The 19,343-nt window shown below is 54.0% G+C and overlaps 2 protein-coding genes across 3 annotated transcripts; both read right to left on the reverse strand.

Moving 5' to 3' along the window:
* Positions 1–90: 90 nt before the first annotated feature.
* On the reverse strand, positions 91–5,188 carry LOC120642260 (sugar transport protein MST1-like). The gene is made up of 3 exons (XM_039918720.1): positions 4,823–5,188; positions 936–1,891; positions 91–802 (listed from the first exon to the last, which is right to left on the reverse strand). Exons 1-3 carry the CDS (start codon positions 4,956–4,958, stop codon positions 365–367), a joined length of 1,530 nt encoding a protein of 509 aa, XP_039774654.1. The 5' UTR covers positions 4,959–5,188; the 3' UTR covers positions 91–364.
* A 9,036-nt stretch (positions 5,189–14,224) lies between these two features.
* On the reverse strand, positions 14,225–17,405 carry LOC120642261 (sugar transport protein MST1-like). 2 transcript variants are annotated; one of them, XM_039918721.1, is made up of 4 exons: positions 17,185–17,405; positions 16,866–17,080; positions 15,205–15,866; positions 14,225–15,112 (listed from the first exon to the last, which is right to left on the reverse strand). In XM_039918721.1, exons 2-4 carry the CDS (start codon positions 16,912–16,914, stop codon positions 14,810–14,812), a joined length of 1,014 nt encoding a protein of 337 aa, XP_039774655.1. In that variant the 5' UTR covers positions 16,915–17,080; positions 17,185–17,405; the 3' UTR covers positions 14,225–14,809. The 2 variants fall into 2 exon arrangements, with proteins under 2 accessions (XP_039774655.1, XP_039774656.1); XM_039918722.1 differs by lacking the exons at positions 16,866–17,080; positions 17,185–17,405 and adding an exon at positions 15,969–16,858.
* Between the last annotated feature and the right edge of the window lie 1,938 nt (positions 17,406–19,343).

A 19,343-nucleotide genomic window follows, 5' to 3' on the forward strand; every position in this document is an offset into this window, starting at 1 on the left:
TATTTAGAAAAACAACCAGAGAAGAACAACTCAAAACAACCTGCAATTTACTCACCGCTATGATAAAAAAAACTACTTAGAGAAAACAGATAAATATTAATTATTTATCACTATGATAGCTGAAATTAGACTAGCGGACCATTCTGCTAGTTGAATTTACTGACAATAGAAAAGCACATTGTAGAAGACTCTCCTATGTACTAGGTAAATTTCAAATCTCAAAATGTACTGCATGGATGAGCTTCTTAGGTTATTCAGTCATCACAAAGGCATGCACACACACGATATGTATTTACCTTATAAATTATCTACCGGGACTATACACCAATCACACGCTGATTCTGAATCATTACAGTAGCTACTATTAGGTGGACTCGTCGCCAAACTTATTCTGGTCCTTGACGAACCTGCCCCAGTACCAGTGGCGCGCGAAGACGTGGCCCATGGACTCGAGCGGCACGCCCTTGGTCTCCGGCACCAGCGCCACGGCGAAGGCCGTCATCACCACCAGCCACGACGCGTAGAAGAGGAAGGCGCCGTACTTGAAGCAGCACAGCATCGCCAGGAAGAACTGCGCCTGCAGGAAGTTGAGCCCCAGGCTGAGCGCCACGGAAGCGCCCTGCCCCGCCGCCCGGACCTCCACCGGGTAGATCTCGCCGGGGATGGCCCAGTACAGCGCGCCCCACGACCAGCTGAAGCTCGCCGAGAAGACGAAGGTCGCGATCAGCACCGCCACCGCGTACCCCTTGGGCATCTTGCTCCCGTTGCCGAGCTGCGAGCCGATTATGCTCGCCATGGTCACCTGCGATTATAGATAAATAAAGCAGCAAATGTTTTCTCTTAGTTTTTGTCAAGGTTATGATTCGAGTGTGTTCGTATACGAGGAGAAGAAGAATCGAGGAATATTGAAACGTGTGAATAAGATTTGTATTTGCCTGGCACGTGAACATGAGCGCGCCGCCGATCACGAAGAGCAGCTTCCGGCCGTAGCGGTCCATGGCGAAGCCCGACGCGAGGATGCCGCCGATGTCCATCAGGCCCAGGATGACGGCGCCCATAAGCGCCGCGTCGCTCTCGAACCCGACGGTGCGGAACAGGATCGGCGAGAAGAAGGCGGTCACGGCCACACCGGTGAGGTTCAGGAACACCGGGAACGCCACGGCCATCACCAGGTACGGCCGGTACTCCCGCCGCAGGATCCGCCGGAACGCGCCCTCCTCGTTCCGCCGGGCGTGCTCCGCGGCGGCGAGTATGTCGGCGAACTCGGGGCCGATGTCCACGCCCTTGCCGCGCACCCGCTGCAGCGCGGCGCGGGCGTCGTCGTGCTTCCCGCGGAGGACGAGGCTGCTGGGGGTGTCCGGGATGAACGCGGCGCCCGCCACCATGACGGCGGCCGGGACGGCGGCGAGGCCGAGCGACAGGCGCCAGCCCCAGCCCGGGATCCGCGACGTGCCGTAGTTGATGAGGTTGGCGACGAGGTACCCGACGCTGATGAAGAGGGGGAAGGCCGAGATGAAGCCGCCGCGCCAGCGCGGGGGCGCCACCTCGGCGAGGTACACCGGCGTGGCCTGGCCGGAGAACCCGAGGCCCAGGCCGAGCAGCATCCGCCCGACGATGAGCATGGCGACGTTCGCCGCGGCGGCGTTGACGAGGGCGCCCGCCAGGAACAGGCAGCCGCCGATGAGCATGATGGCCTGGCGGCCGAGCCGGCGGGTGACGCGGCTCGCCAGCAGCGTCCCCACCATGCCGAACGCGTAGAGCGACGAGGTGAAGGCCGTGAGCGCCTGGTTGTTGTAGATGCAGTACACGTCGTCCTTGTTGGCGGGCGCCGCCGTCTTGAGCAGCCCCGGGAAGAACTTCTTCAGGAAAGACTCCATCTCCGACACACCTCCTGATGGAGGTTATTGTTGATGTGAGAACACATGAACAAGTTGGTTTGGTTGGAGCTAGTGAAATCATCAGAGGCCAAAGAAGCGCACGATCACATCCAGCATTAGTCAGTACCGTTTCTAGTTCCATTTTTCTCATGATAAACATACCTTCAAATGGCGTATGGAAGTACTGCACAGTAGTAGAGCCAACTTTTTTTTTATACAAGATTACAAGCACGACTACACATATGCACAAGCGCACCTTCTATCATACGCTTGCCCATAAATCACTAAAAGCACTCACGTGAATCGTGATTTCAATTTTTTTATTTTTAACCTCCTTGATTTTGGCCGGGCTACCATGGTGATGGTCGCCATGGTTCGTGCTTCTGTCTGCTTCGGAGAGGGAGGAGAGAAGTGTGGCGACGAGAGGAACCTGAAGCATAGGAGCAAGACGAGACAAAGGAGAGGAAGTTGAACACTACCGAGCCAAGGATGCGGATTGGACGGATCCGGTGTCGAGTTGTCTCTGCCCAATTTTAGGTGATAGACTAGAAAGACTGGCGCGGCGTTGCCGCGCCATGACTTGTAGCCTAGTGATTGGTACGAAGACTGGGAATGTTTTCGCGAAATTTTAGGCTATGGATTAATTTATAGAAACATTAGTGTATTATTATTTAGTTAGAATGCAGGGGCCATGGGTTGATCGTCATGAATTTTGAGGGCCTTTTCTGCAAAGTTTCGAGCTGCGGGTATATTTTTAGGAAGTTTAAGGCCTTTTTCGTAAAAGTCTGTGGAGCGTGAGTTAATTGTTGTAGAGCTTGGGTTTTGTAAAAAATGCATGAATCGTGGGTTGGTTGTCATAAAATTACCTGAGATGTGGCTGGATCGAGAGGGTTATCGTAAAATTGCCGGAGAGGTGGCTTGAATAAATGGTATTTATGAAAAGCTCAGGGGGGTTTCAGTAAATTGTCGGAGGTGTGGTTAGACTGTAGTTTAATTTCGATAATGTTTGGGGGAGTTTTGTAAAACTGGCAGCCCCGCTGGCATTCATTCAAAGTTAGCGGTGGTTTCCAGAAAACTGCCTAAGAGTTGGCTTGATTAAAATTGTATTTATATGAAGCTCGAGGGGGTTACCGTAAAACTGTTTGAGAGGTGGCTTGAGCAAATACTATTTTAGCGAAGCTCAAGGGGGTTTCTTATAAAATTAATTGAGTGTGGGCTGGACTATATATTAATTTTGATAAAGTTCAAGGGGTTTTTGTAAAATTGCCAAGTCTTCCAGATAATCTGAGCCATCCACGCGCGATCCGACGGCCGGGGTATTCTGGCTGACGTGGCTCAATGGGGGGCAAAAATCCCCCACGTTTTAGGTCTTTTAAAGATTTTTAGCATCACCCTTTTTTTTTGTCCTTAGAACCAGCACTAAAATATCACTATTAGAAAAAAGGCAGTACAAATATTCTATTCCGATGTAAATCGCTTTTTACCGATCGTACTCAATTATTCATCGTATCAACATCGCGTCCCGTACCCATTGAAAGAAATGCCGATCTTGTCACGCACTCACACACATGCATCAGTAGGAAACGACAGACGCCTACTTGCACAACAGAAGAAAAAAACTGCCAGTCGCGAGATTGTCATCGAGTAGCCTACTTATGCTACGCCCAAGCCTACCAACAAAAGCCTTGATCTCCGTTTCTTTTCCTCCCGGCGAGCAAGAGATGCCCGTGAACCACGGGGAGCGGCGGAAACAGTGGTGGCTGTAGGATCGCAGCCGCGGCGTCGACCTCCCGAGCCGAGATCGCAGACGCCGGGCGTGATGTGCAACCGCGGGGCGGATAACGTACGGGGTCCAAACCTGTTGACGTGTGGTGCTGGTACGAACGGCACGGCAAGGGGAGGCCTAGCGCAAGCAAAGGCGGCGTGGCGGCAACCGCGGCCGCCGAGCAGAGCTAGCTGACCCGGCGCGTGAACGCTCGTGGCCGGCGGCGGTGCGACGCGCGCGGCACGAGCCCCGTACGCTGCCGCGCACAGTGCCGCCCACCCAAATTCCCATCGCGCCTGGTCTCGATCGGATCGCGTGCGCGCCGGGGATCGGAGCCATGGACCACGGTGCGGTCAAGGAAACCCGCAGGATCCCCTGCGCGAGACGGGCCCCCCGGCCCCAAAGGGAGGTGTACGGCGCGGGCCCGATTTGGTGTCGGAATATCTTTCAGCGGCGATGCCCTGTCTACTGGCTACTGCACCTGCACTGTTCACGGAGGTGCGTAGCTTTTGGAGGAACTGTGCGGTGAAAAAATATCAGTCCGGAAAGGACATCAACTGATCGGGAGCTCGCCACGATCTCCCCGTCCCCTTGCTCCGTCCAGCAGGCTCGGAATCTCGGATCTTGGCTCTGCGGTTTTGAAAATTGTTTGCTTTGGTTCGAGGTTGATGGACGGCAGGCGCACGCGCGGATTAAAAATTAATCGCCGATTCGGGGGTGCTTGCTGGGGGACCTGGGAGTGGGGCCATGGAGGGGGTGGGAGCAGCTTTGTCGCCGCCTGGAGGCTTGAGCGGCCGCCGTCGCATCTTGAAGAAGCTAGTGAGTTGACGTCTTGACGAGGAAGAAGCAAAAGAGCCCCGGAAGACCGGCGGCCTGATGCGCTCCAGGGCATCGAGCCATCGACGGCGGCTGGAAATTAAATCCAGTTCCCCAATCAAGAACCCGATCGATCAGCTCTACGGAGTGTCGTGGCATGGGTGTAGTACAGATACAAGAACGAGGAACGGTGACGCGGTGAGGGAGACGAGCCGATATGATCGAGTCCTAATCGGCTTTCGAGTCCGTCCAATCACGCGACCGAGACGGCGAATGCGTAAGCTACTCTAAACATCTTGGGCTGCTACGCGCGCGGTGAGGGAGTAGAGGAGAAGAGGGGGACGGGGGTGCGGCGGCGGCGCACCTGAGATGCCAATGTCGTAGCCGAAGATGAGGCCGCCGGAGGCCGCCATGAAGCAGGTCACCACGACGGGGACGGTGAGCCCGCCGCCGTAGGCCGCCATGCCGCCGCTGTTGAGGAGGAAGGCGCCGCCGGGCATTTCGCGGCCGCCGCTGCTCCCCCCCCCCCCCGGCTGGTACTCGACCAGAGGCGCGCGCGCCGCGCTGCGGCCGGCGGCGAGCTAGGCAAGAAGCAGCAGGTGAGGGGGCAGGCAGGCAGGCTGCACGAGAGCCCAGAGCGCCCGAGGTTGATGCGATCCCCCTGCGAGCGGCTGGTGTGTTCCCGTGGTGCGCTGCTGCTGCCAAACGGTAGCGTCCATGAGCTGCAGCTTTTATAATGCCCCCGGCTACTTTCACCTGGTCTCAGAAATGCCCTTTCTCTTCGGCCCCCACCCCCACCACAAGGGCATCCGAGGAACATTAACGTGACAGGAATTTGTCACATAAGGTGGCTGTACTGACCCTGCAAGTTAGTGAAAGGGTGCCCCGGCCGGATGGCATGCATGATTGGATCAAGGCACCGTACGGGGTGGAAGTTGTGGGAAACGCCCGCATCATACGGGAACGTAGCGAGGTTCACGCATTTCAGTCTGGTTTGGGGTCACTGGCGGTCAGAAGACGTGATCTTCTCTTCTGATCATTATCGCTCTTTGTCTCTCTGGTCAAGAGGGCCCACTTGTGTATGTGTTTGCTGCCTGGCTGTTCAGGCACTTGAAATACTTCCCCCTGAGGTTTTTACATATGGTCCCTGGAGTGCAAAAATTAGTACTACGTGCTAAATTTTACTTTATCAAGTTAATCCTGTAAGCGATGTTTTCGATGGTGATACGGCATCTAAGACGCAACTTTTATCCGTACTTATTGTCAATAAATGTTATTTATAAAACATTATGAACTGTATTTGAAAAAAGATTTACTCAATTCATTTTCAGATATCTAAAATCAACACATAAACAAAATATCCGGCAAAAACATTATGAACTGTATTTGAAAAAAGATTTACTCAATTCATTTTCAGATATCTCAAATCAACACATAAACAAAATATCCAGCAAAATATAGGGGGAAGTGACTCTAAAGGAAGTTTGAAGCGCCATGTTCATCTACCCTGGTGCTGCACGTGCATCAGGATCCAAATGGAAATCTAAAGCTACTTAGTGGAGCATTACTTAATAATTATAGAATTGCTATAGATATGAAGAAGAGGTGCACCGGGGTGCTCTTGGATCTAGCTTCGCCTCTGGTTTGAAGAGGTTAACTTAAGACAACCCGACATCACTTATCCCTGGGCATGGGTAGTGTTACTTTATTTTGGGAGCACTTATATCTCTAAATATCTCTTAAAGGATGGTAAAACCGACTCTTTTGCTTGTTGTGCTCCTCCGTTTTTAGATATTTATGGCGTCCAGGACAAGCTGATCATCTTGTTCCAAATTGAGAGAGTAAGTTACCATAGTGCCCTCTGGACATTTATGTTTGTATATTCTAGAAACAGAGGACCAGGGGAGCAAGTAACTGCCCTTCCCCATTTTGTGCTGGAAAGTTTGGACTATATGCAACGGACTCAAGATGATATACCTGGAGCAACCAAATAAGGAGGAAGGTAGTACAAGCCTTTCTTCTATAAACTATGCTATATAAGTTGTTGCTTGTTAGACCGTTAGTATACGTTTTCTGCACGTCAAACAAATGTCACGAATAAATAAAGGCAGTGTACATGTTGATAAAACACCCCCAAAAAACACAGCTCGGGGTTGAGGGATATATTGGTGTTTGGTGTGGCTCCAAGAGGCTTGGGCTCAGGCAAAGGCGACCAAGTCACCTTTACTGAAATCAACGCAAGATCAATCTTCTCGCTGCTTCTCCCCCCTTCTTGCTGCTACAGGAAAGAGAGGGCGAAAAGCAGGCGAGCGCCTTTAACCCGCCGATCTGCCGGCTCCCTACCCTCCGGCGGCCTCCGGCCGGCGGAGCGGGTAGGGGAGCCCGGCATCTTGGCGCGTGGAACCTGTATAGCTGTAGATATTCTCTACTAGCTCGTTTACCGGCGATGGCGAGCAGGCCGGCGATGGCGTGCGAGTCGTCGGCTTTGGTTTCCTTTCTCCTGTGCTTCTCCAGCGGCGGCGGCGGCGGTGTCGGCGTCGTCTCCGGCGAGGGTCGCAGGAGCCTTTTGCTCCTCCTTGCAGTCTCCGTTGACGTCACCGGTGGCGCCGCCATCCACGGTGGGCTGCTTGTGAGGTTAGATCTTCTCTACCTTCTAGCGTGCGGGGTAGAGCTATGGTCTTCCCCCCTTGTTGGGGTCCTTGTCTGGTTGGCCGGCGAGCTCATCGTCGTCCTTCCTAGACTTCTTTCCGGCGTGGCGGCGTCGGATTTGCTTCCTCCGTTGGCCATGGTGCGGAGATCGCCGACGCTCGTTCAGAGGAAAATGTGTCCCAGTGGGTCTGGGGCGCTGGAAGTTGCGGCGGACCAAATGCTTTGGAGTCTCCGGCGATGGCGACGGGTGGATTTGCTTCCGGATTGGGTAGGCAGAGCTGCTCATCGGATAAGACGATGTTGTGGACCTCGATGTAATTTCTATTTCTTGTAGGGTCCTTTATGTAAAAGGGGGATGTACTGTGCTTCATTAATATAATCTACTAGGACTGGAAAAAAAGATCGCGGCTCGCGAGCCGGCTCGGGCTCGGAGCGGCTCGCGAGCCTGGAACGAGCCGAGCCGAGCCTCATTTCTCGGCTCGCTAAAATACCAAGCCGAGCCAAGCCAGCTCGCTCTGGCTCGCGAGCCGGCTCGCGAGCTGAGCCACCTATGGACCACTTGTCAATTGTCATGTAATTTAAAATGTTTTCTCTTCATTTTACCTTGTTGTGGCTATGGTACTGTTAAAATCTTGATATATTACTGTTAAAATCTTTATGTGGTACTGTTGAAATCTTGATGTGGTTGCACTCTTGTATGTGATCTGTGAATCTGTGAACTGTGATGCAAATATGCAATAACTAGCTGTGGCTCGTGAGCCAGCTCGAGCCGGCTCGCGCCGGCTCGCGAGCCGATAACGAGCCGAGCCGAACCTCTTTCAACGGCTCGTGAAATTACCGAGCCGAGCCAGGCTCGACTCACTAGATGACCGAGCCGAGCCTGGTTCGGCTCGGCTCGTTTCCAGCCCTATAATCTACCCTGTTTCGCAAAAAAGGCTTGGGCTCCATCTGACATGGGGACAGTACTGTAGCAACACTATTACATTGTAGCATCAAATCTTTTTTCTCACTCTTCTCTTCCTCTCTCATCCTCCAACTCTGGCTCCTCTGACAGCACATTGCCGCTGTCACTCACACCGTGCTGTCAGAGGAAGCCGAGCTCTTGAAATCCGGTCAACACACTCCACATTCTGCACGTATTTTCTAGGCAGCTAACTAAATACTAGTCAAATCCAAACCCGAAGACTCCAATATTACTCCCTCCGTCACCAAATATAAGGCATTCTGGAGTTTTTAGAATAAATTATGGCTATATAAAAGACTCTCCTACCCCTAATTACCCTAATTATTAAGTATTGGGACTCTATTTGGTTAACTAAATATGTGCTAATATTAAAGTAGCATGACATTTCTGTTCGCCGATGGCAAAGCGCCGACGGCCGCTACAGGGACGGCGAAGCCCTTGTTTGCCGTGGTCAAAAGTCGCGCACACGGCGAACCTTTTCGCCGTGTGTATATATAGGCGCACGGCGAAAAAAAGCGAGAAGACGCCGTCCGGGCTAGCTGACGGCGTCGGCGTCTGTTCGCCGTGTGTCTGCACCGTGGACACACGGTGAACTTTCAGACTTCGCCGTGTGTCCTTGGTTCTGGCACACGGCGAGAGAGCAAGGTTTGCCGTGTGATGGCCCTTGGCACACGGCGAAGAGTAAGGTTTCCTGTGTGTTTTTGCTTTGCCGTGTGTTCTTCTGGCGACACACGGTAAAAAAGGTCTTCGTCGTGTGCCCGAAATAATGCACACGGCGAAGATTCTAGCACACGGCAAAATACCGTTTTCCGGTAGTGAATACCCTACATTTCTAGAAAACCAAATAAATAATGCGGTTTTCAATCATAATTGGTAGAAATAATTAGGGGTAACAAAGTCATTTGTTTAGATAAGTAATGTGTCTGAAATTTCCTAAAACTACACTCTTTGTGGGACGGAGGGAGTATGTTATAATTTTTTTCAGAAAACATGGTCAAACTAAAAAACGAAGACATTTGATATTATTTTATGAAAGAAAGAGAATACAAATTCGCAATACGTCTGCGAAGTTGTAAAGTGCAAACAGAACATATGTAAAAACATTTTTTCTATCTAAAATATTAGGAACACGTATATATATCTTGATATGTTTCTCACGTATAGTAAAGTATCTGCTCGGAACAAAACCACCGTCAGAATAATCTTAATTTCTACTGCAGAACGATAACATGCGTGCGTGCGCCTTTACATGGTGGCCGGTGAGATATGATCACGGAGCACAGGATCGGAGTAGCAGACTAGCAGTGATTATTGGTCTACACAGTCAAGTGGACGCGTCATGATCAGGGCACGATTGTTTGGTAGATAATACTATTCTAATCCTAATCGCGCGTCAAATGTAACTGGTGCTAGCTAGCTAGCCGCCGCTAGAGTGTAGAGGGCGGTGGTGGAGTGCTCGATCGACGCGGCCGTGCAGCCTGCCGCCCGGTGCTCCGCTGCGGGCATGGCCGTCGCGTTCTCCTAGCTACTCTGCAACTGCAAGTCATGCTGCGTCCGCGCGCGGCTCCCATCATCCGTCAAGCAAGCGCGCTACGTTTTGGGTTAGGCGAGCGCGACCGCGACATGGGTGGTGTGCGTGCGGTGTTGCTGTGTTTGGGTCTTCGCAGCCTGCTTTTTCAACTCCTGATTATTGCGTCACTCCACCAGTCCACCGCGATGAGAGTGTTTCCAAAGCTTTTGCCCATCTTATATATATCCTACCCGTGTCATTGCTACAACTGCCACTACACGGTGCTAACATCTAGCAGTGGAAGATGGTTGCGGATGTGGCAATGGAAACCGGCCAAGATGCGGGAAGAGAATGGTACGACGAGCAGCGGATTGAGGGTAACTCGATTGACAAAATTTCTAATGCTAGAATCTGACTATCTGGTCGGGTCAAAAATATATTGATATTTTAGAATTTAAGCTGGATCTATTAATTCTTTCAGTGGTAGATGATATACTTGTCGTCAACTAGGTGGCCATGGTGATTTCCTCAACCTTGAAAACTAACGGTTAGACTAAGAACCATGAGTAGAAAAATATACACTCCCTCCGCATTGTATAGAAGTCGTTTTGAGTTTTATCTTAAGTCAAACATTTTATACTTTAACTATAAATCAATTATTTTGGGTTGAGTTTGAAAATATAAAAGTGATATAATATAAGTATATTCAGCTTGAAATGTAGTTTTCGGAAAAATATATGTTGATTATATTTTATAAATTTTTTATAGAAAAAAGTTTGTGATTAAAATTGTTTTTAAAGACCGTGTCAATGTCCGAAACGACTTTTTTTTATAATACGGAGGGAGTATGTTGAGATACGTCTGGTCTACATCTACCTCCAAGGTACAAAGGTTGTACGTCCTGAGGTATTCCAACAAGAAGAAACTTTTTCGAGCTGCAGGACCGAGAAAATACCCTAGAAAGCCAGCTACCCGTGACGTGCCTGCATCTAGTATAATTATGGAAGGCAAAATAGCTATTTTGGTCCCTTAACTTTATTATAAGGGTCAAATTCGTCCCTCAATTTTCAAATTGACCAATATAGTCTCTCAAGTTTTGTTTTAGGATCATACCCTTTCCTTATGTTGATATTATCCTCCATAATAATATGATATAAATGCAAAAAATTCTTTTACCCTTGGCTTATTCTTCCCCCTCAATTACACTCAGCATGCGCCTGCAATACAATACAATGTATGGATATATAAAATTCTATTTCAAAATTAACACTCATGATATTCAGCACCTAAATGCATTGATGTTGATGCCACTACAATAATTTGCTTGCATTAGCAATTTTTTAGTAATAGAAAGTTACTGAGGAATTTATAAGGGGAAGAAGACAAGGGTAAAGATGACTTTTTGCATAAATCTCATGTTATTATGGAGTAGAATATAGCACAAGAATGAGTTTGACCCAAAAATGAAAGTTAAGAAACTATATTGGCTTATCTAAAAGTTGAGGGATGAACTTGACCCTCAATTAAAGTTGACGGACTAAAACGCCTATTTTGCCACTATGGAAATAGCCACGTGCAAAGAAGACTCCTTTTTATGAGACCCTCAGACCCGTAATCCGAGCTTGGGTTGGCCAGCACCTTTCACCTGGGTGCTGCACTACCGCACTATATGTCACTACATGTACCTGCGAAAATACAGGAATTGAACTAAACCGACCCTGTTCGGATGAACTAAACCGGCTGGGCTGGCTGGCTGGCTCGAATGGGACGAGTAATGTCGCTAGCATCTGTTAACGGAAAAGAGAGTGTGTGAGTCCTAAGACTAATAAAAAAAATTTCTGTCCAGTTGCTTGTTCATCCACTCTCTCTTATCGCCAACAAGAACCCACTCTCTCTCTCTCTCTCTCTCTTATCGCCAGCCTGTAGCGCGGCGGCGGCGCGGAGCGCCACGGCGGCGTGGAGGGCAGGGGCGGTGCGCCCGGCCCGTAGCGCGGCGGTGGTGCGGAGCATGACGGCGGCGCGAAGGGCAGGGGCGGGGCGGCCGGCCCAGAGCGCGGCAAGGATGTGGAGGGTAGGGGTCGCGCAGAGGAGTCGGGGCGGAGCAGCCGGTCCCGACCGACGGCGCGGGGGAGTAGGAGCAGGGGGCCTACGGCTCCATCTGCGCGCTGCGGCTGGGTCGCTCGCCGACGGAGTGCCTTTGCCGCAGAGGAGCAAGGCGGATGGCGCGGAAGCGGACCCGTCGGCATTGAAGGGGGGAGAGCGAAGATGGCGAGCAGCAGGTGCTAGAGGAGGTGCCGGAGTAGGCCAGTGTCGGGCTGAGCCAGGGGTGCGGCGCCAGGCGGCGGCGCGGAGCAGCGTGCGGATGGAGGCGGAGCGTGTGCGGCGTGGGAGTAGGGGTTGTTTGCCATCGCGGGTTGAAAAAGCAGCTTTTTGGTCATTAACGTCGTTACTCGTCCCGTCGCAGCCGCTCAGCCAGCCCAGCCGCTTTAGTTCATCCGAACAGGCTCTCACTTGCTTTTCTTTATTAGAAGAAAAGATGGATTGATGGCCACTTGACCGGTAAATCTCATTGATCTATATATCCCGCGGTAGTGGCGGAGCTCGAACAAAAATCTAGGTGGGGCGCATTGCAGATAAAACCTTTTAATGACATCGAAAGGACACACATCAATAGCTAATCTGTGGCAAATTCAGATAATGATTGATGATGGCACCTCTCATTTGAAGATATAGTAGTCCATTAATTCAATGAAGACCAACTAAACAAGAACAAGTGTTCAAATTAAAGACCAAAATTCAACAATCCAAGAGCTAACATAGCTGTAAATTTGAAGAACAGATCAGTTAGTGACTTTGTGTGTAATATTTGAAGATCAAAATTCAACAATCCAGTGCCAACATCACCCACCTCCTCCATCAGAGATTCAGAGCAGCAGCCTGCACTGCAGCCGCCAGCAGCAACCTGCTCAGCCTGAGCGCCGACTGGACCCTGGCACTGGCCGGCGCCCGGGCACCCGGCTGCCTGCCTTGGCGCCTCCCTTGCCCCTTTCGGGCTCCGGCCAGCGTGCGGCAGCTTCGGCGCGTCTGCCCAGCCTTCGTCCTGCGCGACAGCCACGAGCACAGAATGCTAGCGGCGAGCACCACGCGGGCAGCGGCGGCGCGCAGCGCGGGGCAGCTGAGGCGAGGCGAGCGGCGAGCCGGCAGCCAGCAGACTGCAGGCGGCAGCAGCACGAGGCGGGCGGGCGGATACGGCAAGCAAGCGACCAGCCACGCGGCGTGGAGCTCCTAATGCGGTGGCGGCTGGCAACCCCGAGCGCTCGCTAGAGCTGGACAGGTTGTCGAGGTCGAGGTCGAGCGCCGCTGGGTATAGGTTTTGCCTCTGCCGGTTGGGGGCACTTCAACTTGGGGCGATTGGGCCTTATTGGGCCCTTCTTCCTTTCCTGAATGGTGGCCGAACTGCTGAAGCGTATTTCCTTCGTTGGACGCGGACGGCTGTGCTCTCGTCTTCTCGGCACATCGAACGCTGGACGCCGCCGCTCCTTCGTTGGCCGGAGGGGAGGAAGACAGAAGGGTACTAGGGGATCTACTCCGGCGGTAGGTGGGGCAGCTGCCCCACCGTGCCGCATGGGGAGCTCCGCCTCTGTCCCGCGGCTACTGCTGCGGCCGGTGGGTGATAGCGCCACTAGCAGACCGTGACACGGCCGAAGGAGTAACGGCGCTGGCCGCTCACATGCCGCGGCTCCCAAAAGCTAGCGCTCGCGCGCGGCACAGATGACAAAAACCCACGCTCCTCATCGTCCCGTCCCACTCCGATCGGGCGGACGGCCGGCCGGCCACCGCGCCATCATGGTCCTCGCTGAAATCCCTCTCTCCCCCGGCCCCGGGATCACACAGCTCGCGCTCGGGTCAACCAAAGCGTAGGTGAAGCCATGATGTGTTCCTGTCCGACCGGTTGTCCCTCTCCGGCGCGTCGCGGCCACGCCGCTGCTCGTGTCGCCCGGCCAGTGGCGGCGGCCGTGCGCGCCCGCCGTACGCTGCACCTGGCCTATCCCCCGGCGTGGCGGCGCCCGGCCGGTCACTTGTTGTGTCGCCCGGCCAGTTGTGGCCTCGCGCGCCCGCCGGCCGTGCGCTGCACTTGTGGCCTCGCCCTGGCCTTGTCCGTGCCCGCGCGCGGTGCGGCCAGCTAGCCGAGCGATGGAGCGACGGCTGATGCAACGGCACCACCACCCCGGTCATGGAGGTGGTCACCTGACTTTCCGGGCACGGCGCGGGATTAGACCGGCGGCGGGGCCGAGCTCCAAAGTCGCGTGAGTGACAAGCTAGCCGCACTAGGGTCGGATGGGGGCTAAAGCTTCCGGTAACGCCGAATCTGTGCACTGCGGTGGTACCCCTACCCTGTGCTAATTTGGTAAGGGCATATCAGTGCTTAGCATGGTACTGTACTGCATACTGGCAGTATAAATTCGGCTACCAAAGGTGTTTGTTCGACAGCAGTACAGCATCATTCAGGGCCTCATCCAACGAACGAATCAGTTGATCCTCTGACCTCTCAAGTTCTGAGTCTGAAGAACTTGCAAAGATCATCCGAGTTCGAGTCTCTCTGATGTGAACTTAGGTGCATCCGCGTTCATGAAAGGTTCATGTAGTTCGTCCTGCATTGCTCGTTCATTCATTTCTTTCTCAAAGTTCTAAATTTAATTACAATCCCTGGTTCCTTAAACGAAACTACCCCCAGCATTCAGCAATTCAGCAGCAATTCAGAACTTTACATCTTTGATCGAGTATCGACCTTTAATCATGTAGAGTGTCGCGGGCGCGCCACGCAGAAAAAATAGAGAGGATACGTCTCTATCCTTGTGTCCCGTCTGTAGTGCGACGCATTATACACAGAGTATCGAGATGCATGCCAAGTTCATTGGCTCACGCTCACGGGCGAGGACGGATCGATGCGCGTGGGCGTGGCTTTGCTTCGTCGATCACTTGAAGTCGCCGGACGAGGGCAGCGAACACGAGAGCGCAGTATTGTGGCGCCACCATGCTCGGGTCGCCGTCCGTCCCCGTCACCGGCGAGCAAGAGCACAGCTGCAGCCGCGGCAGATACGATGCGATCGGCCAGGACCAGCCTCCTCAAAGTTCCCGAACCCCGCGATCGAGATGCGGCGTGTCAACGGGTGGGGGTGCACGCGCGCGCGCGCGCATCGGCATCGCCGGGGCGGCCACACGGGTTCTCAGGACCAGATCCAGACGGCGTAGTAGGCGAAGGCGGCGTGCTTGAGCTGGCGCAGCGTGAGGAGGAAGCACTGCATCTGCGCGAAGCCGAGGCCGAAGCCGAGCGCCGCGCCGGCCGCCTGCCCCGCGGACCGGATGCCCTCGCCCGGCACGGCCCAGAACAGCGCGCCCCACGCCCAGCTGAACCCGCCCGACACGGCGCACGCCAGCGCGAACATCCCCGCCGCGTGCCCGCCCGCCATCCGCGCGCCGCCGCCGCTCAGCCCCGCGTGCGCGGCACCCATGATCGCCGGCACCGCGACCTGCCGGAGCACCCTATTTTCTCGTTAGAATCCATGTCGAGCTGTGCGTCCGCACGTACAGAAAAAGAAAACCCAGAAGCGTACGCACGCACCTGGCAGAAGACGATGAGGACGCCGCTGATGGCGCACATGGCCTCCCTGCCGAACTTCCTGGCGGCGAGGGCGGACCCGAGGACGCCGCAGGTGTTCACCAGCACCAGCACGGCGTCGCCGGCCCGGGCGGCGGCGCGCCCGCGGCCCGCGGCCTGCGCCAGCATCGGCAGGAGCAGCGTGGTGGCGTTGGCGCGCGTCAGGCGCAGGAACACCTGCAGCATGGCCACCACCACGGCGTACATCAGGTGCCGCTCGTGCCTCGCCGCCAGCCGCCGGAACGAGCCGCCGTCGCGGCTGCTCCTGCCTCCGATGGCGGCTCTCCTCCTCCGCTGCTTCGCCTGGGATCGTTGCGAGCGCGGAGGAGTGCTGTCGACAGTGCACGCGCACGGGAACACCAGGTCGGCGTGGACGTGGCTGGTGTCGAGCAGATCCAGCGTCCAGAGCCGCCACAGGTCGAGAGGGTCGCCGTCCTCGGCGGCGTGGCTGGATTTAGCCACATCTGTCTCCTCGTCGCCGAGGACATGGGTGAACTGGGCACCGTGACTCGGGCTAGGAAGGGCGACGGAGCTGCGGAAACCGGCAACCAGACCGCCGACGGCGTCCAGCAATGGCAGGACGCCAAGGCACAGTGACTGGAATATCATGGTGCCGCTAGCTTGCCCTGTGTCAATCAAATACTCAAATTCAGAACGTCTTCGTCTGTCACTGATGCTGAATAATTCGACGGCCAAAATGATACGGATTCAGAACTCGAAACGCGTACGCGTGGTCTAGGAGGAAGATAACCATTTCTTTTGGAGGAAGGAGCAAGAAAACTAACTAGTCACTTGCCCTTACCGACTCACCCTACGAACCCCACAACACAGCCCAGGTGGTGCTGGGCTCAGGCACCATGATGGCCCAGGACAATCCTGGCTCCGCATTCCATTGGCTGACAACAGGTCTCTTATCTGCTCGCATCCCAGCATCATCCTAAACCCTCTCCCTGATACTCTACAATTTGTTGTGCTAACACATTTTGTGTGCTATCAACTCAGAAATTGGGGAATCGTACAACAGTTGAGGCGTCACATCTAGCAACGACAATTCGCAGCACTCGTTTGTCTTTCAGATAAAAAAGAAAAAGAAAACCTACAACACGAAACCTAATCGACATAAAACGGATCTACACGGGGTGAACTGATGAATGTATCGATCTTTAATTGATGTCCGCAAAAGAAAGGTGAAGCTTGGGATGTTTCGCATCCAGCTTCAACTTTTCCCTCGCCAATCGGCAATTGCGTGGGTAGCGGAGGACGACGCCATCATCATGTTGCCGGCGAGCCGATCGTGGACTCATGGGGACTGTTGAGCTATTGCAGGGAGAGAGAGAGCAGAAACGTGGAGACAGCAGCAGCAGCGCCTTTGGCAACTACCAATAGGCTAGCTAGTCAGTGCTCCGTACCTCCATTGCCAAAGCTTGCCGAGCCGGCCGACCACCATCCCAAGGATGAGGCACTCGAGTCGCATCAACGCAAAGCCCCAGTGCCGCGTTTTCCTACTAGTGTGTACGGAGTGTACGAAGGTGCCAGCACCAAATGGGGAGGAAGGGTAAAGTGGAACAGAGAGTCGCGTGGCATGGATGGAGCCGGGTGACGCGACGAGCAAGTTGTTTACTCACCTCGCGCGATGCTCAGCTCAGCTCTGCTCTGCCCCTGCGCGTGCTGCATCGGTCGGTCACTCCCGTCCACCGCCGCGACTCGCCATGCTGGCTGGCGGCGGCGAGTTCTCCTACGCGCTCCGCAGGACGCGCCGACGAGACCACCTGGACGCCGCGGCGCCTCTGCGGCTAGCTTGTTCGTCGTCCCCACCCCGGCGGGCGGCGGCCTGTGCGAGCTGCAGACGGCGGCAACACATGACCGCTTCAGTAATACTACCGAGTAACCCGAATCCCAAGAACGCGCGCCTGCAAATTGCTTAGCTCGTTCGTGCGCACTCACCTGCTGGGACGCGCCGAGCCGCGCGGGCGGCGCCACCGCACCGCCCTCTGCCTCGCCGAACCGTGGGCTCTGCTCGCTCCGGAGCCCGGTCGTCGGGATTGCTGCAGGCGGCGGCGCGCGAGGAGCACGAGGAGCCTATCCGTCTAATCCCCCACCAGGCCACCAAACTAAACCAACCAAAAACTCCACACGCCCTCGATTACTCTACTCCTATACAGGTCGCGTCGGTGGGTGTGAACTGACAAAACCCGGCCCCATGGATCGATCTGTCGCCGTGCGCCCTCCGATCTGATGCCTGTGTGTTGGTTGTGACGTGGTTGGTGCTGATTTATTATGAGAGAAAAATATAACTATCTGGCTGGTGTCTGCTGAATGGTACTGGTGTGAGAAAAAAAAATACCTGCCACGGAGACGGGCATCGCCGTCGGATCTGCGACCCCCGACGGCCAGGACGCCGGCATCAGCCAGCTTGTACCGCGGTGCCTGGGTCACGCCACGTGCTTTTTAGGCAACGGTCCGGATGATGTGCTAGCGCCGTCCAATCGCCGATCGCGGGGTAGCTGGGCCGTGATGGACCACCGTCGCGGGGGAAAAAATAGCGGAAATATCAACCGTGGCGAGTGGCGACTGGCGACACGTCATGTACTGCGCGAGACCGATCCTAACGAATTGGCGATTTACGGATCTGACAATGAACAGTGGCTTGCCAGCAGCCTGCTCTGTCAACTGGCCTTCGCCTCCAGATGTAGGCGACTGGGTGCCCGCCGAGGCCCAAGCGGGGCGCACAGGAATAGAGGAGTTCACTGGCGGCAGCGAGCTGTGTTGCCTGCTCCGGCGCTGCCCGAAAACTCACTGGCCAATTTTAGTGGAGAATGTTATAAAAGTGTCATGACATTAAATTTGTTAATATGTACCAATAGTATGAGGAGAGAGAAAAGAGGAGTATCATAAAATATAAGAGGAGTGTCATGGTGATAACTCTCCATTGGCACGGTTCTTAATATTTCAGTCTAGTTAACTGTGTCGATGACACTCCCACTGAGATTGACCTAATTTGCAGAATCAACTCCTTTGCAGCCTGACTGCTGCACGCAAGCCCGAGGGCCCATCAGGCGCATGTGTCAGTCACTACAGTCGATTGCAGAGGATCTCAATCCTAATTTGGATCGTGAATATAAATTGCGATCTGATTTAGAAACCTTCATATAAATTAACGAAAGAAGTATTTGCAGAATATCTTCTAATTTGGATCGCGATTCAATTTAGGGATCTTCTTGAAAAAAATGATTCAACATTTGCACAAGCCTTCTTGAACTTGGACGCCTTGGCTCTTGGCCACCGCGCCCCATCGCTGTTCTAGGAGGTGCTCCTACGCCAACATGGAACATGCCACCATCGGCATCCCGTTCGCCGCCGTCGTCATGTGCATCGCCATGGAAGCCGATCGCGTGTCAACCCACACGCCGCCCTAAGAACGAGGTCGGAGAAGCATAGAGCATGATGGAGAGAGGGCTAGGCCACTAGCCACCGGAGGGAGTAAGCGTTGCGGAAGCCGAAGAGCACGGGTGCCGGATCCAGAGTCATGACGTGGTCAAAAGACTGTGGGATATAGCCATGGCGGGGGCAGGAAGCCGCTAGCGGACTCGTGTTCGCGACCAGCGAACACTGGACCCCACCTATTCTGTTCTTCCTCTTTCCTTCTTTATCTATTTTTTTCTCTTCTTTCCTCATCCTTCTTCCTCTCAAACTCTGCCATCCGCATCGGCACCACCTTTGTCACCGGCCAACGTCCCACCTCCCCCACGGCCCATGGCGCCACAGCTGCCTGCCGCTCTATCACCAGGACCCCCCCGCCTGCAGCCAACGGCGACCCGGCCGACGATCGAACCGCCCACCAACTGCCCAGTCGGACACACCACCTCTGCCGTGCCCTTCTAGACTTTTGCCGCACCCCCACTGCCGGAGAAAAATACTACCTTCAATATTTTTTCAAATTATTTCAACATCTCAATAGAACAGATTCAACATTTATTAAAACTCTAGATCAACATTATTTTATTTCATCTTCTTCTCCAGTGGCGGCGGGAAGCATGGGCGGTGGCGGGAAGCAGGGATGAGGGTGGCGGCGCGCGGCGAGAAGCTGGTGCGGTGGCGGCGGT

The sequence above is a fragment of the Panicum virgatum genome, chromosome 7K (assembly GCF_016808335.1).
Source record: "Panicum virgatum strain AP13 chromosome 7K, P.virgatum_v5, whole genome shotgun sequence".
Lineage (NCBI taxonomy): Eukaryota > Viridiplantae > Streptophyta > Magnoliopsida > Poales > Poaceae > Panicum > Panicum virgatum.